Source organism: Anguilla anguilla, chromosome 17, assembly GCF_013347855.1.
Source record: "Anguilla anguilla isolate fAngAng1 chromosome 17, fAngAng1.pri, whole genome shotgun sequence".
In the NCBI taxonomy this organism is placed as follows: domain Eukaryota; kingdom Metazoa; phylum Chordata; class Actinopteri; order Anguilliformes; family Anguillidae; genus Anguilla; species Anguilla anguilla.
Window position 1 is genome coordinate 10,149,777 of NC_049217.1, and position 24,965 is coordinate 10,174,741.

A 24,965-nucleotide genomic window follows, 5' to 3' on the forward strand; every position below is an offset into this window, starting at 1 on the left:
CATCACCACTCTCCGCTTGTGCGATGCACGGCGGCCATTTTACGCCAGAACGCTCACCACACCTCAGGTGGACAGGGGAAGCAGGAGGATTATTCATAAATCAGACTGTACAAGCCAAATTACTGAGAATTTTCCAGTAGACCTAGGACGCCTAGGTATCGTTTGCCATGGGATTTCCAATTACCTCTGCCAGTCAGGTTCCCGGTAAAGATGTCCTCCAGGTGAAGCTGAAGTTGAAGTTGGAGGCCAGTGACCCTTCACTGGGTAACAGGCTTTCAGTGTGGTCCAGTGGGAAGAGTTCCCTCTACTGACTCACCTGCACCTCTTCAGCTACCTGGTTATCCCTGCAAGCCTCCAATTAGCAACCAAATACACCCATCCATTATCTTTACCCGCTCGTTCCAATTCAGGTTCATGTGGGGCTGGAGCCTGTCCCAGCATGCATTGGCTGCAAGGCAGGAGCAACCCCTGGACAGGGTTCCAGTCCATCGCAGCCAACAAAATACAGGCCTGTTTAACTTCAGCTGACCAGCGACAGAAGGCTACAGGGTGCTATGACAGCTGACAGACGTTGTTGTTGAAGATAGTTTGGCAATGCATTACAATTCTAGTACATTAGATTACAGTGTGTGGACACGTGTAAACATAAGGTGGTGTTTGTACACTGCCTAGCTAGTCAATGGTAAATCTCATTATTGATATGCTTATTACTTCATTAAACCCCCTTTAAGACTGCAGAATGAATATGGATTATTTAAAATAATAATTATGCAGAGAACGATTGATTGTGTTTGACTTTCTACTTGCCCCTGGACACACCGATCCACTACATTCCACTCTGTGTAATATCTTTTCTCCAAGTTCGTCTTACTAAATTCCACTGGAACCAAAATCACAAAAAATTAGAACAGCTGTTTAGCCCAAAAAATGGTTTATTGTTCATGACGAAGCAATTTCAAAAACAGTGTAATTCTGGAATTTGTGTTGAACCTTCGACAATTACTGTTTGCTTTCTGATGTTTTAGCAAAAGTTTTTCTGTTCTTTCATTTCAAAAACTGGATTTTTACACCCTTTCATGAGAGAGATGGTTAACGGAAAAGCCAGTAAGGTCTGTACTATTGGCATTATTCTTATATTGCTCACTGACTGGAGAATGCTTTAGTATCTTTATTTGTAATTATCCCTGAATAAGTGTGTATTTGTTTCAGTTTAAGTAAATGTTTGGATATTTAATAAGCTGTTATCTTCCACCTAACTAGCACTCGCTCACCTACACTGTGTTGTTTTTAGGTCTTACGTTTCAATTCCGCTTTCTCCTTAGCGTCTGTTTGATTTTTCCCGCTCACTGGAAATAACGGTTCTGAGGAGTTCAATTGTATCAGTTGTTTTCAAAACACAACTTTGAAATGTCTCCAACTCTGCCGTCTGGTTTAAATATCAGCGTTTGCGCGCCGCGCGCTGCTGAACCTTTGCTGATTGATATGGTTTTCTCTCTCCTTGAGGAGGAGGATGGCATTCGTGTAGTGTTAAAAGCTACAAATGTAACATTTCCTGTAAGACTATTGGAGAACCAAGTGTATTGATGCCTTGGCTGTTTTAATTGAAGCGCTGCTGCATTGATTCCGAAATGGCCCTTCTGAAATACTCGTGCGCCGTGTGACAAATCAATGTGTAACATTATGGTAATGAACAGGCTTGGCATTTGGAACACTTGCCTGTGAGTACTCTTAGGCGCTCTGTGATGTCACAATGCGCCAGGGCTCGCATCGGTCTCCCTGAGGCACATTCTGCCCCTGCCTGACTCCTCCAACGCCCCACGATGCACTGGGAATTAGGGTGCAAGGGAAGACTGAGTCTCCGACAGAGCCTCGTAAGAATAGCCAAAAACAAAATGAAATAAATGGCCGCTCGCTGGATTTAAAGGGCACTGTTCTAAAAATGCTTTACAGAAGAAAGTGTTTGGTTCTACCTGCTAACCTTATGCTGAATAAATGATTTATAAAATCTTGGTATGTCCAACTAAGCTTCAATTTTATCCACCCTGGAGGCAGGCTTTCCCTTCCGTATAATGTAATCCATTCCGCTGCCTTCCCGTATGTTTGCATTTACATGTAGAGCACAGGGAAATGGCCCGCCCCTCTCTGTAGGCCCAACCAGCTTATGTGTCCAGCCTGCCTCGTCTAGCCCGCTGTGCTTCAGATGACGGGCGCGCACTTTGGCGAGATGATAATTCGCGGGTGCACCCCAACCGCAGGAAGGGGCCTTGCTCGCTACCGCTGCATGCTGATTGAGTGGGTGAATTATCCTCCGCTTCCGATTGGCTGGCCTCGCGCGCATACAGTACATTATCTCCAGTCAAGGCACAGTTGCGCGAACTTGGGTCCTCCCAGGTCGAATGCTTCCTGTAAATAAAAATAGAGATTTTTTTTTTAGAAAAATGAAAACAGGCTTCCCCCCCTTCCTCGTCTGGAATTCATGCCTGTTATTAATTACCTATTTAACAGCACCCGGGGTTTTATAATGCGAGTTAATTAAGATTAATTTAAATCATTTTCGTCCGTGTTGTTTTTTTTTTTTTTTTGCACTCCCACGAGTGGCTGCCAAGAAGGGATAGTTGAGCATGAGAGTAGGTGCACCAAATTGAAATTGGATCGGGTTCATCGTAAAAAATTAAAACGCGGGTTATCAATTAATGGAGTTATTTAATTATTTTGGCGTTTTCCACCGAGACGAGGCGGGAGCGGGCGATCCTCCGTGGGGGCTGGTGTCAGCCGCTGGCCCGGCTCCTGCTCCTGCTCCTGCTCCGCCCCGCTTACGCCGGAGAGGAGCCGCACGCCGCTCGGTAGGCTCTCTCGCAAACGAGGGCGCGGCGGAGACAGCTGCTGGCCGGGGGAGAGGTTCTGCGCGGCTGCTGTCCGTCCCTTCCCAGCAGCCTCTGTGGCGCTGTCAGGCCTCAGAGCGCCCCTTCCTCGTCCGCTGTGTGCACGCTGCTCTCCAGAAGCACGCCCAACTTTTCTACATTCTGGATTTTGCGCCCCGCTGAAAATAACGTCTTCGTTTTTTGTCTTCTTCGTCTTATTCTTCTTCCTCCTGTTCTTCGTGTTTGTCGTCGTCTTCTTCTTTTTTTTCCTCTTTGTTGTCATCTTCTCTTTCATAGTTGCATTATGGGTACCAAGTGTCACCACAAAATTTCTCCACTTTTGTTACCTGTGAACTGCCACTGTTGCAGGCCACCCTTAAACCTAAATAGTGTCTGCTGAACCCCCATGTGTGAAAAGGTTTGGAAAAGTGTCATAAATTGTATGTAATGATAATAATATTAATTGCCATATAACTTCATTTATAGCCAGAGAATTTACTGCTTCCTATGCAAACATGCCCCAACATGTGTTGCATTTCTCGCTTTATGCGTACAGATCATTCTAAAACGTGCTACTGGTATTGACATTACCAGTATATATGTTTTCACGCCGGCTATGCTAGACAGGATTTTATATTGGGTGATCAATATGATAAAAGAAAATGAGAACTGAAAATTTATGTATTAATGCACAACTCTAGCCTACGGTTAACAGATTTATCTGCACATGCAACAATCATTATAAATAATGCATCCATTGTTCTGACTGTGGACTGTTCTTCGCACGCATGCTTACATTCATGCACTCACTTGGAGTCTACTGCAGAGGGGCTTGCTACTTCTCCGCCTCAGTTTCCCAAATAAATGCTACTTGATCACATCTAATAACATTTTTTACATCAATTTTCCTGTTCTTGGTGCCACAGCAGTGACTTCCATAAGCTTAACTACCTGTAGCACGTTGAATAGTATAACTACTCTGGTATGGCGAATCGACAAACCACTTGCCTGTTATTTATTCTCATTGGTTTTTTTTTTCTCGACAGACTCTCGATAGGAACTCGCTTTGTAATAGGCGTTTTACAGTAATCACATAAATTGCGTGCAGCTGACGTCGTCTGTCCCCTTTGAGCCGTTGGGATCCCTCCTGTTGGTCTAACTGACAGGTGTCTCAGTTGTGGCTTAAAGGAACAGCGCAGCGATAAAACATGTGGCTCCACTTGTAAAGTTAAACTGTCACAACATCAGCAAAGGGCTGTTACTGCGCCCATCTGGGACATGGATCACCTATGAAAAGGCCGCCTGCAGGAACAGATGGAGAATGCTCTCCCTGTCTCTTATTTCCTCTTGTTAACACCCTGCTCGTACATACATGGGTACACAGGTAGCATACCAACAATTAAGAAATAAAAAATAAAAAAAAACTAACAAATGGCCAACCCCCCAAGCCCACCCTCTCCCCATCTGGATTTGCTCAGGAGCCCTGAAAACGGAAGCGGCTGGACGGAATCGCACACGGCGAAATGCTTTTAGACATTAATTATGCAAATGAAATCGAATGCGCTTTGCGTGGCCGGCCGGATTCGTTGCGAACCCTTTCGCGAGGGGAAGGGGGCAGCGTGGGGGATGGGGTAACGGGATATTTCTGTAAAAAAAAGGAAGACTGCGCTCCTGCGGGACCGGGGGCCCGGGGTTTCCGAGCCGTGCGCTTCTTCTGAGGGCGGCGGTTCTGCGCCGCTGACGAAATTCGATACGAGCGCCGCAGCGGGGGGCGGGGGAGACCGGTCCAGCGCCCGGCGGCGCGCCGTACCGGGTGTAGCGGGCGGTCCGGCGGACGCCCGTGCGGTTTTAAGAACGTCGGGAAAGGGGCTGGGGGGGGGGGGGGGGGAATAAACCTCCACAGCTGCTGGGGTGGGGGAAGGGTGCGATGCGTTCTATAGGTCCAGATGAGATTTGAGATTTTTGTCATTTTGAGGGAGATCAATGAAGCTTTGCTAATAATTTTGCCGCGGGGCAGCCTCTGGGGACGTGCCATTTATCAACAAATACCAGCGCGGGCCGAACCAATCACAGCGCGCTCGCCTCCGGCGCCTCGGCCCGCTTTGTTGCTACTGTTAATTTTTGAGTGCTTTTCTTCCTCTAGGAAAACAACGTTTTTTTTTTTTTTGATTGTTCCTGGGCGTAGTAATGACTTTGTTCGGCGTGAACAAACGGGGCGCGGCGCGCCGCCACGCCGCAGACGCTCGAGCCGCGCGGCTCTTCGTACCAGCTCATTTGAATTATGGGAAATATACAAAGTGATGCCGCGGGTGGGGAATGTTTTTGAGTTTTTTGGACTGAGAGATTAATATTTGCTTTGACTGGAACATCAAAGACTCAATCTTATCTCATCTTACCGGAAGATATGAAGTACATCGGAGGGATCTTCCGCTGCAGTGTTTATTTTATATTGTTTGATTTGATCTGATTTATTTGTTAATGAATGAGAACACAGCGCAGGCTAAAGTAAGAGACTGTGTAAGAATAACATGACGTACTGTGAAAAGTGACGTCACTGAGGACCTGTGTTTCATGTTGGTTTTATTCATCCTTTAAGGAATAAAATCACAAATATATATGATTAGAATGCTCTTAACTGAACATCCTAATGCTGATGTAACAATCACTACTGGTAACTGAAAGCAGTGTGGTTCTAGAACAATGGCTTAGAATTTTGAAAAAAATATTCCAAAAACTTGCTCTTCAAGGGGGGGGTATCCTGTCCCTCCCTGAGAACATTGTGGCGGTGTTGTGGGATGTGCAGATTCTTCCTGTACACCATCCAGGGAATCTGTCTCTTCTTAACCCGTCGGGACCGCTGTATGTTCCCCTTTACGTGCCTGATTCATTTATTTATTTTTTTTTTTTAAGGGTATTTTTAACAGGAACATTGGAGATCTCTGTAGTTCCTTGGGCTCATTTTTTTTCAGGGCTCCCTACATTCCGGGGGAAGAAACGCAGAGTGCTTCCCGCGGTTCATGGCAACCCGGGAGAATTTCATGTCATTAGACAGTAGCTAAGTGTCTGGGAGTCAATGTCATGAGTCAGTGGCCATGTCAAGTGCTTCATTTCCTAAGCTGTGTGATGTCTCGCGGACAAGATAGGCCGCTAAATTTAGTCCTCTGTAGTCTCTTTCCATTTTCAAATCTTCGGCTCATTCATGACGAAAAAAAAACCCAGATTGTGATACTCAGACTGTTTCATGGGCCTTTTCAGTTTAAAAGGTTTTGAAAATACTGTGCGTTCATCGGGAGAGATGAATAATCACTTCTGGTAATAAGACCTCTTCCTCGCAGGGAAATTACCCTATGCATAATTACTTTCTTTAAAAAAAAAAAAAAGAAAGGAAGAATGTAAAAACAATCCTTGCGGTTTTCTTCACGTTAGACCTTATAATCTGATGCTAGCGTCGCTCAGTTCTCTTTTGGGATCTAATATTTCTCTCTATCATGTTTTTTTTTTTTTCATTAATTGCACACAGACAGATGGCCAAGTTACCAGTAACATATAGTCAGCCTGCAATTTGTCACAGAGTCAGTACAGCTGCTCAATTTAATGGGCCGTCCTTATTATTTATTTATTTGCCGACAAGTGTGGTATAATTGAAAAACTTGAGAACAAATTAGCCAGGTGTTAAAGTGTCTATACAGCAAAAAAAAGGTGTGTTCGCGTGTGTGTGGTATCTTGTGTGTGTGTGCATGTGTGTGTGTTTGTGTGTGTGCGTGGGTAGATGTCTGCAAATACATGTATAAAATGGGTGTGTGTGTGTGTATGTATGTGTGTGTGACAGCCTGTGTGCACATTATACTCCTGTGTGGTTGTATGTAAATACATGTATGAAATGTGTGTGTGTGTGTGTCTGTGTAACAGCCTGTGCCTGTGTGTGTGTGTGTGTGTGTGTGTGCGTGACTCCCTGTGTGGACAGCATACTCCATGTGCTGCTGTATGTGAATACATGTGTGAAACGGGTGTGTGCGAGTGTGTGCTTGTGTATGTTGTCTTTGGCTTTGTTTTCCCTGTGTAACCCAGGCAGATTGAGGCTGATGCAGATGCAGATGTGCGGTGGGCTAGCGCTGCTGCTGTTAATGTATCTGGAGGAGAACGCAGGCGGTGCAGAGGCCTGTCGTCACTGCAGAGCAGAGCAGAGCAGAGCAGAGCAGAGGAGAGGGAGGAGGGGCCCCAGCGCCCCGGCAGTAAATACTCACATTTCCACAAGCAGCATCCACAGGAGCCGAAAACAAGCCCACAGCCCCATCACTCACCGGCTGAAAGATGGAGGGTGAAACGCTGTCATAAATTCAGCGTACGAGCGCTATGGGAATGCGCATCGCTTTAGCACTGGCTTTACCCCCACCCCCACCCCCCCCCACACCCAGCCGCCCCCCCCCCCCCCCCCCCCCCCCCCCCCCCCCCCCCCCACCTCCACCCCCCCCCCCCCACCCCCGGCCCTGAGCGGGATCCTGCTGCACAGGCAGCTTGGAGAAGCTCCCTGTCTGCGGAGGTAGCCTGCAAACAGCACACAACCTGGCTGAGGCTGAGAACCGAGCTCTGATCTTATTTTGTGATTATTCTTTTGACAAAATTGCTTTGAGTCAACGTCGCCAAATCTCCCTCGTTGTTAAAGCGACTGGGAGCGAAGTGTGTCACGGCACCGCGGTGCTGGAGGATCGAGGCCCGGGGCCAGACGGAAAAAAAGGCACGAGCAGCCATTTGGGATGATGCGCGCTTTAAATTAGCCAATCGCATTACAGTAATGGCACAAAAATAAAAAATAAAGGAGAGGAAGACGGGCACGGAAGAGCGGGTTTTGTGGCCGCCCTGTTTATCGCGCGGGTCTGCCGCTGCTTCAGACTAGCGTCGCTGGATTAAAAGCATGAATGCAGCGCAAGTTATTAATGAAATATACAGTCACTCCCTTTTCAGTGCTTTTTAAAGTGGGTCACATGGAATAATTTAAATAATTTATGCGCCCCTCCAACACACACACACACACGCGCACACACACACACATGCACACGCACACGCACACAGAAACACACCACCGGACCCTCAGACGTTAATGATTATCTCATGGTGAGAACACTGCAACGTGACAACCTATCCAGATCCCAAAATGTGAGACACAGACATCAACTTTATATAATTTTTATATATAATGTATTACCTATGACTCAGCTTATGTAATATATCATTTTTTATATAATATTACAGAATGTGTAATAAGACGAAGCAGAGAGAAAGAGAGAGAGAGAGATGTCGGATGGCAGGAAGGGAAACTGGAAATAGCATTGTCACATGACCGCGGTTACATTTGAAATGTTTCTTTTACTGACTGAAAGACAAGCCAGGCCATAACGACCCTTTAAATAAAGGGAAGGAGGGAGGGAAGGAAAGACAGAGGAAGGGAGGATGGAGGAAGTCATCGTTTTAACAGAAACATTATACTGTTGTTTATGGATTTGTGTGCTTATGATTTCTTGTTAACTGTCCTCAGCTAAGACCTGGCTCCTTAAGTTTTTGATTATAATTTCACATTTTTCTTACCATTATTATTGTGTGTGTATGTGTGTGTATGTGTGTGTGTGTGTGTGTGTGTACAGATGAGGTATTTGGGAAATGTTTATTTCTCTCTATTTCTGCAGTCTGCAGCCTGCAATATTTACACCTGTAACAGAATTATACAAGAGCAATGCGATTCTACCTTCATTTAAAATGATTACATCTGAACGTAATGAATCGCTTGACTATGCAAGTCGCTGGATTTTGAACGTAGATCCTCCTCACTGGCAAAATGTCTTTGTGTTATGTCACACTTTGCCTCTTCAGCATGAAGGATATTATCTGCTTCACAACTTGAATTTGTACTTTAAATGGCTTACATGTGTAGTTAGATGATACCAGATACCAGAGCCTCTCGTGATTCTTGAAACTTACTTGAGGATTAAAACAGCACTGCCACACTTGGGAGCTGAACCAGCAACCTCCTGGATACTAGGCAATTTCCAATCACTGGGCCACATTTGTCACTGAATTCAATCTTAAGCTGTGTACTGGGATATTGTTTGCTTTGGGCAAGTCCCACAATTTTGGAGTTTTCAGAGTTTTTACTGTACGTTTGACGACTTTCTCAATGCAGTCAGATTAAAATATTGTTTGGACCTAAAAATCATTTTTAATGTATGAATTCATTATTCCCCCAAAAAATGAAATAAAAAAGCAGACAGGAAGTATTAATCAGCATTATGTGACCGGTGGGCAGGGACAGGACATAATTTTGATCTACAAAGGTGAGCTGGCATTTTTACATTCCCTGTTTCTGTAATTTATGAAGACTGTGTTAAATTTGACATAATTGTGCCTATTATATGTATAATGATAAATGAATTATTATATGAGCATCCCACAAGTATACCTTACATCTCCGCGATGGCGCTGTTATATTATATTGAGATTACTGGTTAAGGGGAAAGGGCTGATCTGATGAAAGTTAGGGATCTTATTTGGTTTTGGGTTGTTCTTTAAAATGTCATTGAGAACCTCTGTTAGTCTCCGTTTAAGAGAGGTTTAAAGACCAGACCATAATAAAGCATTGCTTATTGTTTTTTTTTAAACTCACCTGTCATGGGAAGTGTGTGATGTCATTTGGAATCTATGGCCCGTCACGCTTTGTAATGGGAGGTTCTGGCTTTGAAATACTGCCATTCATTTGTGTTTTAACAGGCCAACAAAAAGCACGTAAAAATTGATCCACCAGCGAGTTGGTTTATGTCAGGTTCCAACGGGGTGTGTGCACGCGTGTGCGCGTGGGTACACTCAGCCAATCACAGACTTTCTGGAGAGGCATGCGGGGATCATAGTTTAAATCCTTTTATTTTTTTTAACACTTTGTTTAATGTAGCAAATTATACACTGTCAGGACTATAATGAAGAGAAATGCTTGATATCGCTACTCTAGATAATGGAGCATAATTTTGGCCCAGCAAGGAAACTATCATCGCTGATCTTTTGCACTTGAGAGCTTTTAATTAACTTATTTTTCAGTCCCAAAGATGAACATTTTGTTGAACGATATTTTAAAAAGGGTAGAAGTGATCAAGACCAGGGTGAGAATCCCAGTTTTGCTTTGGAGCCAGGCCTCTATTCCAGAGACCCCCCCCACCTCCCCCCACGCACATATATATATACACACTACACACACTCACACACATGCACACACACATACATACATACGCATATACACACACACGTACACTCACTCACTCACATGCACACACATACACACACGCACACACACACACGCACACACACACACATTCCCCTCCCTGGGGATCTTTTTCCTTTTTTTTTTTTTTAGTTTGGTGTTTAATCACAGAATCTGGACCATGATGTTTGTGACAGGTAATTTCCTTAATGTAGGTGACAGAGATGGATTGCACGGTGGCCCTATTGGACGATGGGCTTTTTGTGGCGCGGTGATAAGACTGGGCTGAGGGTTATCTGGGTAGGAAGGCCTGAAACCGTACGCCAACCTAATAAGTCCCTGGGTAGCGGGGAGCCGAGCGGCGCTCCTCGGGGGAGGGGCCTGGCAGCGTTGCCAGATGGGGAGCAGCGCCCCTGTGGAAGGAGGAGGGGGGTAGGTGGTGGGGAGGTGGGGAGGGGGGGAGAGAAGGAAAAAATTAAAAAAGGAATGAATTTTATTACGCCGACTGTAGCAGCTGGTCTCGGAGAATGCATCACGCTACCCTGGCCTTTCATATATCAAGGGAGAGCAGAGAGGGAGCTGTGAGAACAGAGCGCTACGGCTCTGCTCCCTCAGAGGCCTGTTAATGCGCCTTTACCAGTTTGCCACCCCGTAGGTTTCCAGATATTTCGCATTTTAATCAGGGCCTAAACCACTACCCCCCCCCCCCCCCACACACACCTCACCCTATGCTGATCTCTCTGAACAGGAACCATAAGGAATATTTTCAGAAGAATGAGAGTGTATGCATGTGCGAGTGTGTCTGTATGCGTGTGACCACGTGTATGTGCAAGTGGGAGAAGAAATATGTGGTGGGTGCATCACTGTTTGTATTGCAGGATTGAGCTGAAGTGTGAATTGCATGTGCTGTATGCGATTTGCCTGCGCTGTGCACAAGAGTGTGTTGCCTTTTGTTATCGTTGGAAAATGACACGCAGTATCTTAAAACATAAGCTCAGTCACATCTTCATAATATAATTTAATTTAATTGTTATGATTTTGCAGTTTAGTCTCTGCTTCCGGAGGTCTGTTGTCGCTGAAGGGGTGGATGAGCTTCATCTTATTTACTCCGGGACACTCCGGACGGCGGTCGTGTGGTTGGGTCTGCCAAGGGCCTTCCCGGAAGAGCAACGCGTCGACCACGAGTAACATTATTTACATCGTCTCTCATGTTCCGCCACAAGCCGCTTCTTTTTTCTTCTTTTCTCTTCTTTTCTTTTTTCTTTTTTTTTTTTTTTGCCGGCCAAAATCGGAAAGCCTTGTTAACACGCCAGTATGAAAGTGGAGGTTTCACGCGCGCTGACATAATTAATGAGGAAGCGACGAGTTTGGCCAATTAACACCGCGGGGGAAAAGGGAGAGATCGGCCTCTCGCGTGCTTACCGCGGCGCGGCTAAAGACCGCGACGCGCAGCGAATAAATGGCGAGGCTTTTAATGAGCCGCGGGACGGAGACAGGAGGGGTACCCGCAAAGGATGCTGGGTAAACGCATCCCGCTTTTTAAGCTGGTAAAGGTAATTGATGATCTTAGTTAAGAGCTTTGCTGTAGAAAAACACCGAGACATTGTTAGAGGGGAATAACCCACAGTTATTATAGACATTTCCTTTAGAGATTTTCGGACTTTTATGTGCGCGCACGCACGCATGTTTGTGTGTGTGTCTGTGTGCAAGTGTGTGCGTGTTACCTAGCCCACAGTGCAGTTATACAGCCCTTCAATGGAGATGGTTTGCTTTGTTTTTTAAGCTTAATTATTTCTTTATTTTAACATTTCTATTCCCTTCTCTCCCGTTTCTCATCTAAATTTTACTGCCAAAACAGCTGTAGTCATGTCCAATTAACCCCTTCTGTAGTGTCCCCTTTTTCAACACAAGCTTGAAAATTACATACCCAAAATTAAGTTTAGTTTCTGTTCTTGAACCCTTTTGACTGCAGATGATTTAGGTGCAGGGGGTTTTTGGGGAGTTTGTTCTCCATGAGTTGGAACTACTGTAAATATTACCAAAATAAAATAACAGAAACACGGTGGAAGTTTTTTCTCACCTGAAGATTTTTTTTGTCTTTGATTGGATACAGATGCTTATGTCACAACACTGGACAAATCCTGGTTCAAATTTAATGACAATGATTATTCCTCATAGTTTCTATTATAGTGATGCTTCTCAGTCATCACTATAATAGTTTGGCATTGGCTGGCTATATACTGGGCAGAAATGATGTTCTTCGTGCCCTGTCATTGCTTGAGCATGGTTGGTCCCTTTGGCTGTACTGATGGACTGCTTGGCCAGTACTGATCAGAGAACCTTGTAGGCGGGCTCATCTTTCTTCTATAAATCAGAGATGGTAACATTTCTGATGTACACAGTGCTCCTGGTGTGTATACAATGGCAAAACGGACAACAATGATAATTCTTCTTGAGAATTGCTAAGTAAACAGTGGGCATTCTCCGAGTTTTCATGTTTTTGCGATTAAAAACTACTGGGGATGTTTTTTTCACTGGACCCTTGCCATGATGAGGATACCATCTTTACTGTGATTTGTCATCTGCGGATTTCCAAAATGCATAGAAAGTGAAGCCTGTTTTACCTCCCCACGTGTTACAAAATAAGGAACCGTTGTCGCTAAAACATTGGCGTCGTAAAAATTGTTTATAGAGATAGAACCGTACTTTCAAACTGTATATTGTGTGACCAGATTGATTGAAAATTTTACCGTAAAAAACAGAATCAATGAAAATAAACCCACAATGGCCTGAACGTGGGCCGGTGGGTTAATGGGTTAAAGCAGCATCATTTGCCGATTTGTGAGCTGCACAATGGATGACCTTCTCTATCTCCAAACATCCAAAAATGCATACAGTAGCGGACGGAAATATATTTATATATATATAGTTGTGTATCGTAGTGTAGTAGAGTAGTGTATGCCTTTTTCGCAAGGGGGGCAGGTTAGGGTCTGATATCACTCTAATGTAGGGAGTTTCCGTGCTTCCAGTGGTAGGTCTGCGTGTAAATGCTACAGCATCCGTTGGCTTGTATTTAAGTTTTAGCCCTTTCAGCACTTGGCTGGGTGCTCTTTTGCGGTGTTTGTAATTGTATTACTCTGTTGTGGACCGCTGTCCTCAGTTTGCCCCTTTTCATGCTGTTCTTACGAAAATAAAATGCATTTTAAATTTAGCCCAGCGCCAAGGTTGTGCACAACGTACAACCCAAAAAAAAGGAGTCAGGTAATGCTGATTTTCAATGCGTGATTACTTTTACAACTAATACAATTTAGTTTAAGTGCTGAGCTTGAGGGTACAACAAGATTGCCCCTCTTGTCTCTCAGGATTTGAATCCAGGCCTTCCAAGGCCTGTCCTTGTTCAGTAATCTGCAGATCCCCCCCTCATTCCTTGAGAGACAGGTCTTTAAATGGCTTCTCTTTGAATGATGTCCCTTCTGGACAAATCACGCCCATTATTTGGCACTTACTTCACTGGGAAATGAAAATGAGCGAGGGGTGTGTCCAACTCTGTCAGGTGATCATGATTGACAGGCAGGCGGTATCTGGAGGTGTTCCATTGACCAGCACCCTTCCCATACCTCATGTTCTCTTGTAAACAGGGGGTCCTCCATCTTATTAAGAAAGGGCCCGTGTGGGTGCAGGCTTTTGTCTCAACCCGGCAGTAACACCCAATTCTACGAACTGCTTGGTTGGAACGGAAGCCTGCGCCCACACCGGCCATTTTCTGGGTAAGATTGAGGACCTCTGCTCTTAAACAACAAGGCGGTCCCTCCAGGCCTGACTATGCCCTTTTTTTTTGTGATTCTCTTCTTAAGTTTGAAGCCGGGCCGCTAGATAACGACATGCTAATGAGTTCCACAGAGTGCCCCTGAGCGGCAGGCTTTCATCTCCGCGCGCAGACCCGGGCCGGCGGTGCGGAGGCGCAGCCGCGAGCGCATGCGCCAGCCCCATTAAGCGCATGCATTATTGAAGGCCGGCCATGTGTTCGCTCGGCCCCCCCATTTTGTGTCCTGCGCCTCAGCGCGCCGTTTTTCCGCGCGCGCACGCGCGCGCGCCCCCGACCCGTCGCTGTCCTGAAAGGGGAAAGAGGGGCTGCGACATTTTGTCATTTTTTTCGCCGAGCGTAAGATCGCCGGTCTCTCGTTCCGATCGTCAGCTGGGAGCCGCTCGTTAGCCCGGTGAAAAATAACACCCCCGCGTCATCCCCGCAAATTGACCCTGGCCGACGTCCAAGACGCAATCGGAAACCGGCCGTTATTAAAGAGAATAAATGCGTGGCTTTAATCAATCTGAGGTAACGTGTTTCTCCATTAGACGTTTTCCCTGCCTAATGCCTCCTCGCAGACTGTTCGCAGCGCCCTGAAGCCTTCTCGCAAATGCAAGCGAGGGAGAGCACGTGTGTAAACAACGAACGTTTCTCTCGTCTTACTAATTCACCATCTGCCCCGCTGTGCCGTTACCTCGTCGTTTACGTCGCTCTGTAAGTCCGTAGCCGCGCGCTGCGTCTGCGGCGTTCCCGCTGCGCGGCTCGCGCCGCGCCCGTCGCCCGTTAAACATACATGAGCTGTCTTTCGCTAATGCGGCTTCTGAACGCGCGTGGAGTGCAGCATTAATACGGCGGCCATCAAAGGGAACGGGAGCCGCGGACGGCGAGCGCAACGGAGCGAGGACGAGGGTGATTCCGAATGCACCTTGATGTGTTCTGCCTGTGAAGCTGGCGAAGGAAGCCTTTTCAAAAAGAAAAAAAAAAAAAAACGTAATTAATGTTCGCTCCCTGACTTTGAGCGTTTTTACCGTTTTTTTTTTTTTTTGCACACGCAGTGGTTTTCGTGTAACCGGCTTAGCCTACCTTGCTGTTTATTTGTGGGCGCATCTCGACGCGCCTGGTTTCTAAAAGCACGGACGGCGTTGTGAAAATGGAGCATTAGCGGGCCGTGCGTGGAGGGACGCATTTTGCTAAAGGTGTCTATCCCGGTTAATTTGTCACATGTTAACGACACGCATCCCCCCCCAGGAGAAACCGACCACCCCTCCCGCCCCCCACCCACCCACCACCCCCACGGCTCTGTCCTTTACCGAACAGCCAGGTGTCAATAAACACTGCCTTTCGTTAGCCGTGGGGGTGGAGGGCTGTTGAGGAATCGGTGACACCCCCGCCCCCCCCCCCCCCCCCCCCCCCCCCCCCCCCCCCCCCCCCGCCATGTTAAACTGTTAATTAGCGAACTTCTGTCCTGCCTGCCTGCGCTGCGGAGGAGGAGGGTGGACTGGCGGCTCTGACAGCTCCCCCGATCCGTCAGCTCCGCGGGTTCCTTCCCCCGCTGAACTCTCACCGTATCGTGCTACCCACGGCCCTGCCTGTCAGGCCCGTCTCCCCGCCCCCACCCCTGCCCCCCCCTGCCCTCCCCATGCAGGCAGAGCGTCGTGCTAACGGAAGCTAACGGAAGCTAACGGGGGAGTTATTGGCTGCTTTCAGTATAAACACTGCTTCGCTACCTCCTCCCTGCTCTCTGGGACATCTCCGGTTGGACCGGACGTCCAGCAACCCCTCCCCCCACCCTCTGTCTGTCCCCACACATGTCAAAGTAGAACTTAACAAACAGTGCACTGCTTTGCCACGTGTGGGGATATTTAATGGAACCTTTTTCCTTTCTTTTTTACTCCATTTATGTAACTACTTGAGTTGCGTCTCTTCCAATGTAAAGAAACGTATGTGTTAATCTTCAGAAAACCACACTCAGTAAATGGTGGTAAAGCTTTTTAAACCTTCCCGCATATTGCCTGTCATATCATCAGTGGAATGGTGTAACATGCTGACTGCTGAGTCTTTAAATTTAAACAGGTAGGGGGGCAATTTCATTCGTGTACTTCATTGCTGTACGGTTCATCCCGTCCTTCCAAAAACACAGTATTGTTGAAGAAGCAGAACCGCGTGGAGGCGAACAGCTGCAGTCTCTCCTCAGTAGCACCCGGGCGGGTGTCACTTTACAGCCGAGCGTATTTTTTGGGGTACATTATCTCCACCTCGACGGGCCTCGCTCAAAACGCAACCTGACTAATGGGGATATCAATCGATCTGTGAAGGTTCGCCTTTTACCGTCACCGGTCCTGGACGCAAAATTGCAATATTAATTAGAAAAACGGGCGGGGGCAGGGTGGGGGGAAAGCGATTTGCTAAACGCTTGACACACTTCATTTCTGGATGGAAATGAAAAAAAAATGGGTTATTGATTGGTTAAAATGGGCCCATTTGCAATATATCATCTCCAGTGTAATCGTGACTGTCATGGATTCATTACCCATTTCATGCCATTTAAACCGGGCTCCGGAATTGCATTGATCTCGCAAACTCCGATTTGAGGAGAACAGATTCCTTTTTTTCCACCAGTTATTTTTCATGAGCAGGGGTCAGCGGCAGGCTACGATAAGTCCTGGAATGGCTGCTATTAAAACAATGGCCCAGCATCCATGTATTACCCAATACATGCCGCGTGAGCAGCATTTTTTCCACACTGAAATATCCTCCCATATAAATTCACTCGCATACAAATGTCTGTTCAAGAAGACATAAAAAACATAAATACATAAGGGGGTGGTTTTACTTTAAATTTGCTTGTGTAATAATCTTATTTTAGAGCTCTTTCTCTTTCGTATCTCCTGGTAGCTCACTGTGAAGGCAGTGTTTGGGGACACTCAGGGTAAACTCAGGTAGATTTGAGAGGAGCGGTCTCCCTCTCCGCCCTCTGAGGGCTCTGACTGTGGGAAGCGAAGGCGGATCAGGGGCTGTAGCGGGCCTGGAGCCGGATGAGGACGGCTAGCGTCAGTCTGCGCCGTGCCCACCTCCTTACCGCCAACGCCGCGGCAGCGCGGTGTTCTCCCAGCCGCATCCCCGGCCAGCCCCGGCGCTCAGTGAACCGGGGGAGGGGGGGGTGGAGAGAGGCGTAGGTTTGAAACAGCGATGTGCCCCCCGGCCCACACGCAGCGCTAATAAAGTTGGGCTCAGCTGCCACGCGATCTGCCCACACCCCCCGCCACCCCCCCCCACACACACACACACACACACCCTCTAAGCTTATCTCCTACACCCCACGCCATGGCCTGGCTCCTCTCCCACCCCCCCCCCCCCCCCGAGCCTCTGCTCTCTGGTGGACGGCCAATCGGCTCCCGCACTGTCAGGCCTCAGCTGGAGGACCTCGTAGAGCCGCCATGAAGCTCGAGCCCTTATTTTGTGGCGAGGTCTTTTTGTTTTGTGCCAAAGAGTTCTCCCGTTAAAATCAAACGCTGTCTGTTCTTTTTCGAAAAGTTAAGCCACACGTTGTATTTTCATAAAGTTTTACCTGAGATTGTTTTAATGTTTTCATCCCCTTGTGAATGCCCGTAGTGTTAAGTAGCACTTGGGGAAATCACCAAAGTGCTCTCTCTCTCTCTCTCTCTCTCTCTCTCTCTCTCTCTCTCTCTCTCTTTCTCCGCACGGCGCCATCTTGGGAACGGCTTCTCGAGCTGAGTTTTTCTCCTGTGTGTCTGCCTCAGATCTACGGTATCATAAAGCCTTTAGGGCCTTAAATGCTTGCGATGCCTTTTAGCGCCGACGCTAGCCATGTTTAGCAAGCTGGCCCTCGAAGGGAAGCCATGCCTCTCTCCAAAAACTCAAGTTTGCTCCTTCAGTTATTTTCTCTCTTATTTCCTCTCTGTTTTCAGGCTTGTCAGGCGTCAGCTCTGGAGGCAGGGTGGTGAATAATTGAAACGGTAAAAAGTCAGTGGTCAGCCATTTTCCCCCCAGTCAAGCCATCCATGTTTGCACAGAGAAACAGGGGGAAGGGTGGGGGTATATTTTCAGGCTTTTTTTTTGTCCTGCACCAGACGGCTGGGAACACAGCAGTCATCTGAGGTCGTCGCCAAGGAGAATGAGTAAAGAAATTCCGAAAATAAAAACCGCTGACCTATTATTAGCTGCACTAAAGCATATAAATGTATTAATAAACACATCAATTTTTTAGCTTTTGAAGCACTCTTGTGCGATGACGAGCTGATTAGAAGCCTGCATAAACAAGCATTTCTGAGAACCGCGGACCGGCGTCAGCAATAGCGGTTTTTTTTAAAAAGCGCCCGCTAGTCAGATATTCCCACTGCTAGGGGGCAGCAGAGGAGCGTGGAGGTACGGGAGCTGTAGTCCCGTAACCGGAAGGGTGCTGGTTCGCATCCCAGGAGGGGCCCTGCTGTGGGCCCCCCTTGAGCACTCATTAAGAGTCTACCCTGGCCCTGAAATGCTTCAGTAACTATCCATCTGCACGAACGCGGTGCTGTGTAGGCTGCGTAACTGGCCCTGGAGAAAGTGCGCCTGCTTCCTTAATAAGCAACAGCTTCCAAGCCTAATTTACGCTACTGTTGAGTCACCACGGAGGATTTGCTACATGGCTTTGAAATCGTAGTCTGTGGTTTTTTGTCTGACGGCTTTGTGCATAGTTATATTATGTAAATGCTGCTTGCCGTGCTGTTTTGTTGTTATTGTTGTTGCTGTTCTTGTGTTATTTATTAATTTATTTGTTTGCTGGAAAATTGGCCCCATGGCTGTTGTTGAGTGAGCGTCACTTTGCTTCTTTCTTTTTTTTTTTTTACGTGCTCGTCCTCCATTCTTATCCTCGTCCTCTCTCTCAGACTATCACTCCTTATCTCTTTAGTTTGCACATTGTTCATCCCCCCGTTATGTACTATGGTGGAATGGGGGCACGGTGAATCCCACGGCTCTTGCTAAAATTCACCCGCTTCACCTGTGGACAGAAAAGCAGTGTGGTGCAATGTGTTTAGCAACTGGACTGGATTTACGCACATATGCACAAAAACCCACACACACACACACTCATGCTCACACACAGACACACATAAAAACAAACATGCACAAACATACACAATAACACGCACACACACGCGCGAACACACATGCACGTTCAATCGGTGTATTTTAATGTGTATAAATAAAATTATTCTTCATTATTGGCTGAGTATAATGGCGAGACCTTCATAAATTCTTGATCTTCGAGCTAAGAGAAGCCAGTTAAGAACAAAGCAATTTCATTAAATCTTTTATAAGAGGTGGGGATTTTCAAGATGTGGAAACTGAACGGTGATCAGCTAGCACCGGAGCAAAGAAAAGTGTCATTAGTATTTAATTACGATTATCCTCATTTACAAACTGTCCACTTTATTCTCTCAGTGTGTGGTCATTAGCGTTTGAGGACATTTGTAAGGATGAAACACCCTTTTTATTCCCTGTGTTGCGTGGGCTTATAATTGAGCAAAATAATTGTGTGTGTGCGCGTGTGTGTGTGCATGTGTGTTTGTGTGTCTTCCCAACTACCAAACTAATATGCTGCTGGAACATGCCACATCAGTTCCATACTTTTCTTACTGTACTAGCTACAGCTAGTACAAATAACCAATAATAACCAATAATAATAATAATAATAATGAAACGCATTGTACTCCCCTGCTTTTGGATTTCACTAAAACCACTGAATGCATCTCCGCTCCTTCTCACAGTGGCAATTGTATCGAGTCTTTGTGCACTTAATATCCGTGCGATCAGCTTTCGACTAAATATCTGCAGTGCTGTGTGCATCAAAAAGGGAATAAATGTGAAAGTAGCTTATGTGCAGTGTCATAGAGTTTTTGATTTGAGGTTTCAGTATGATGCTCAGATGTTGGTCTTAATTATCCCCATGTCAAATTCGATATATGGCAAATTTGAATCTCAGTTCACAGTCTCCCCTTAACCATGCGTAATCGGTATAAAGTAGAAAAGAAATTGAGTGTGTGTGTGTGTGTGTTGTTATGCCAAAATGTTTTTATAGTTGAATTAATGAATACTCATATTTTTCTGCGTATATCCATATCTGACTTGTTCTTAAGGCAAAAGAGCCTGACAACCAAACCCCAGTTCCCCTGTCACACTCAGCCAAAGGCAAAAAAAAAATGTGGAGAACTTTTGTATGAATTAAAAGATATGGGGCGTGGCCACAGCTGCGCACAGTTATTGCCTGTGAACATGGCGTGTGAAGCCCCCGCTTTACTGTCGTCCAATAAAACGGCGAGGCAAACACAAATGCCGTAAAAAGACAACTGCACTTGACGACGCTTCATACTGTGATAGCACTAACACTGATGGAGAAAACGCGATGCCTGCCTCATCGTGCTTGTGTGTTAAATTAATGTACCCTGCAGTCTCTCTCTCTCCCTCTCCCCCCCCCCTTTCTCTCTTTATGGGGTCTTCTTTTTTGTGCGTGTGTCGGGACGGTAGATGCCTGCACCGCCTGATTTGTTTAGTTTGCCTCCAAAGAAAAACAGAAGAAAGTGGAAAAATGGGAGAGTTGCAAATGGGTGTCTGGAGCTGGAAAAAAAAACATTCTTACCTTGAGGCTGAGAGAGCGAGAGATAGAGAGAGAGAGGGAGGGATGGGAGAGAGAGAGAGAGAGAGAGAGAGATGGGGAGGGAGAGATGAGAGGAGAGACACACTTCTGCAGGGGCAAAATGGAGCAGAGCACTCTGCATAGTGCTGTCCATTATTCACTGTGCCCTTTTTTTTATTGAACCCCCCCCCCCTCCCTTTTTTTCAATTAAGTACCCTTGCGTAATGTGCAAAGCAACATCGATTTTCATGACTTGGTTTTCATTATTGTAACAAGCTTCAGATCCTGCCTCGTAAGAGAGGGTGATGTTCTTTGGCAAATCACTCCGAGCGGTTGAGACCATGAAAAGAGAAGGGTGAGATTATATATATATGTTTTTCATCGGAGGCTGTAAGTTAAATTCTCCCGATATTCTGAATGAAACATGTATTTACAAAGCAGAGAAATAATTTGCTTAATCATGTTTAACTGGGCAAAAAAATAATTGAGGCTGCTGGGTGGCTCATTTGGGTAAGGCGCCACACTGTGGTGCATGGTTGACCCCTTGGTCTAGAATTTGGACCATGCCAATGCCGACCGTGGCTGGTTGCACCGTAGGGTGACATGCAATTGCGGATTGCGTTACCCAGGGTACGGGAGGGTTCAGTTGGTTAGGGGTCTGCATTTCATTGCTCTCTAGTGACCCCTGCTGGTCGATCAGGTGCCCATAGACTGCCTCATATGAAGTGTCCTCCTCAGACTCCACTCTATGCCAGCTTAACTGTGGGCTGCAGTGTGAACAGGATCAAGTTGGCAAGGCCTCGTTTTGAAGGAGACCCACGGATGTCTACACTCTCAAAAATAGGTAGCGTGGTTAGCGCCTGAACATGGCTGCAGTTGCAGATAGCTAATTGGACATTCCAAATTTGAGTGGGAATTGGACATGTTCATCCCCATGTTGGGTGCCAGTGTTAAACAAAAAAATAAAAAACTTAAGAGTTGCATGTTTTATTTTTTTTAACTGTGGCAGATTTCGCCCTTTGTCTACATTTACTTCACGAGAGCCAGAACACACTGCTTTGTGCAGTGGTTAAATGAATTATTCACCATTCCATTTTCTATGGTTCAGGTAAATGGTCGTTTTGGAAGCTGCCGTTAGCCTAAGAGAGTGGCTAAGCTGTCCCCTAAAAGGTATTTTTTTTTAGCTTAACTGACATTTTGTGTTTAGACTTTTCTCCAAAGAGATGAATAATGCATGCCGTTCCTCAATTAGGGTTTGTTCTATCCTATGTATTGTTCATTTTGAATTTCGAACGCAAGTGCCGAGAGATCCCATTACGAGTTTTGTATTTGAGTTAGTGTTCTGTGCATGTTCTGTGCACGGTGGCCCAACACACCAGCCATTTGTAAGTAAATAAATGTTTAATGTGTGTGGTCGTGGGGACTCCTTTACCTCCTTGCACACGGTCTTGGAGCTCACATACTGATTCCCACATTCAGCCAAGCCACGGTGCAGTCTCTTTCTAATGCGTAATACCAGTCATGGGTAATTTGCGCAAGTGTGGTTTCTCGTATTTATTAATCAACTTCTTTCGGTAGTTTAAATGTCTGCAAAACTCATAGTTTTGCCTTAGAAATTAAATAAATGAGCTTAGTTTTACATAGTTACGTGCAATGCACGCTGGGGATGCATGGAATAAATATTATATTCTGTCTGGCTATGCATTTTATTCTGTTTTAGAGTACATTTTTTTCTGAATAGGTGAAATTCCCTTACATATGATTTTTTAAAATCCAATATGAATGTAACAAAAGCAAAGAATAACACAAGATTATCATGGGGTATGTGTGTGTTGGAACTGCTTCAGTCATCTCATGTTAGCTGGATATATATGCAGTGTAGAAGTGTTCAAAGATGGTACTGACCCTGGCTTTATGCAAATCCTCAGTATCAGGGTCATTTGCTCAATACTTGCCGTCCTATGTGAAACAGATAGAGCTTGTATTGTAGGCAAGATGTTCCAAACTGAAGGATCTTAGCATTTTCAACCTCCTCACCGACAACACAATACGCAATACTTCTATGGCTGCCGATAGTAGGCTGTGCTACTGCTGTAACCGTAGGAACGAGACCACATGGATGTTCTGATTTAGGTCTGGTGTGGATGGGCTGTTCAGGGCAATGCGGAACCAGACTCGGCGCTGAGTAAAAGCCGCGACGGTCTCGACTGCCCTGTCCATGGTTATTTTTGGAACACCCGCCTCAAGTCCTTATTGCAAAGTTCAACTTGTTGACCTGTCATCTGTAGAATCAGATTGAATGCGCGCCTCATGTCAAAGGCACAATTTACATTTCATCTATTACTATTTTTATATCAACCAAATGATAATCGAATTCTGTGTACCAAGTCTGCTTGCGCGTGTGTGTATTTTAGGCTTGTACAGGGGGCTACTTAAAAAAAAAAAAAAAAAACATCAGCCTTGTACGATTATTATTATTATGGATTTGTTTGTAAACGGTCGGTTATGTCAATGCGAAGAATAAGGAAAGTGCAACTTTTACTTAAAAAAATAATAATAACGTATGTTTACTTTTCTTTCGTTTGTTACTCGCGACTATCCCTGCCACCCCTGCTCACTCCCCCATGTTAGAAAAAGAGGCGTCGAAACGATTATATCAAAGGCGTAGTTCATTTTCAGCAGGGCAGTGACATTACGTCCCTAAAAACCTCCACAGCGATTTATAATTGTCTCCCTTCTCTCTAACCCTTCCCCCCTCTCTCCTGTGGGGTTTCAGACACGCGCTGTAATTTCGGTCAATGAAACCGACTCTGTCCCTAGACACAATTGACAAATGAGAAGCGGTGTAGCGTTAGTGGCAGTCGAGAGCATCCCGGCGAAGGAGCGAGTCTCTTTCTACTGGTCAGCTGCTCTGTTCGCCTGAACGCCTAGCTGTCATCCAAGCTTCGGGCTCCTCCCCTCCTCGCCTCCGGGTTTCAGTGGAAGCCGACCCAGCCGGCAAAACTGATATTCTCTACTGTTCAGTCAGACGCACGTAATTACACGGACTCCCACGCGCTCATTTTATTTTCCTGCACACACGCATGTGGACAATAACACACACGCGCGCTCGCTCAGGCACTCAAACAGTACACCTCACGCAGCCCCGCTATACTTCACACGCTGCCGCGCTCCAGAAGCACATTCGCCGTTTATCTGAGCCAGATAAACAACTTCCAACAACCAGTGAAAGTTGACTGACAAGTCAGGACAGGACAAGGCGCTCGTGCATGCAAAATCCCTTCGTCCGCTTTGCGAAGACTCACAGAGAGCAGGATGCAGCATCCCCTCGCGGGTGCAACGTGTGTCGCTCTGCCGAACGTGGACATGTGCCCCCAGCTTTCCTGTGCCTTGACTTTCATGTACTTACAGCAGGTGAGTGCGTCGCTGTTTTATGTTCAGTTATCCGACGAATTCTTAGCTTCATGAGTGCAATGTTTCCTTACAAAATTGTGTTTGGATACGTTTATTAAACTGGACAGATCGTTTGTCCTTGTGGGTATTTTATTGGATTGTGATTGTGTAATACGGAGAGCTTCTTCCAAGTTTATGTTTTGCCCCGCGGGCTTGGCAGGGGATGTATATACCCTGGCACGTGCTTCGTCCAGTGCGCACTGCCGCGGTTTATGTTTTCATTGTACATATTTTTTATATAATGCCACGCACAAATATATAAAGGGGCCATGGAGGAAGCCAAATATTTAAACAATTAAGCGCAAACGCATTTTTTTTTTGTTTGTTTTTTTTGTAATCGTTTTTTAAAAACCTGACATTGCATGAATTAACATGTAGTTTACGCAAGTTGACTGTTATTCTTGACCAACTTTTATCTTAATTCTCGTCGATTTGGACTATGTCAATGTGTTGTTTTTAATAAGGATGTTCGAGTGAATGTTGTGGAATCCAGCGTGTTCATGTTGCAACCAAAGATGCTGAATGAGGGAAACACTGATACGTGATGCCCCGCAATGCTCAGCGTGTGTGTGTCAGTGTGTGTGTGTGTGTGTGTGATAGAGAGAGAGAGAGAGAGAGAGAGAGAGAGAGAGAGAGCGCGTGTGTGCGTAATATCTGTCTTCAGATCAAATGCTCAATTTCACTGTCACTGCGTATATTTTCCCCTTCACATCTATATTACTGTACTTGTTGCATCATGTGAATACATTTCTTCATTTTTATTTGGTATTTGCTGCATTTCCTCAACTACGCCCTTAATGAGCGTTCACTTTAGACTCCTAATTAAAAAGGAACACGTATATGAGATCAAACGCAACTTCGCGTGCGCCCATGTTTTCTCTTTGACCGAACGGGAGACTAAGTGGTGATCTCATTCGACCTGTCCAATCACTCCGCTGAACCATTAACCCTGCGTCAGGCCTTTAACCTTTA

General features: G+C 45.9%; 1 protein-coding gene across 13 annotated transcripts in view; it reads left to right on the top strand.

Moving 5' to 3' along the window:
* rbfox1 (RNA binding fox-1 homolog 1) overlaps positions 1-24,965 on the top strand; it is a 403,255-nt gene that overhangs the window by 231,706 nt on the left and 146,584 nt on the right. The window contains exon 1 of one of the 13 annotated variants that reach the window (XM_035398368.1): positions 23,426-23,954. The exons of the other annotated variants lie outside the window; for them this stretch is intronic. Coding sequence (XP_035254259.1) covers positions 23,856-23,954 — 99 coding nt within the window. The 5' untranslated portion in view covers positions 23,426-23,855. Of the gene's footprint in view, positions 1-23,425; positions 23,955-24,965 lie in introns of those variants that run through there. 13 annotated transcript variants of the gene reach the window in all.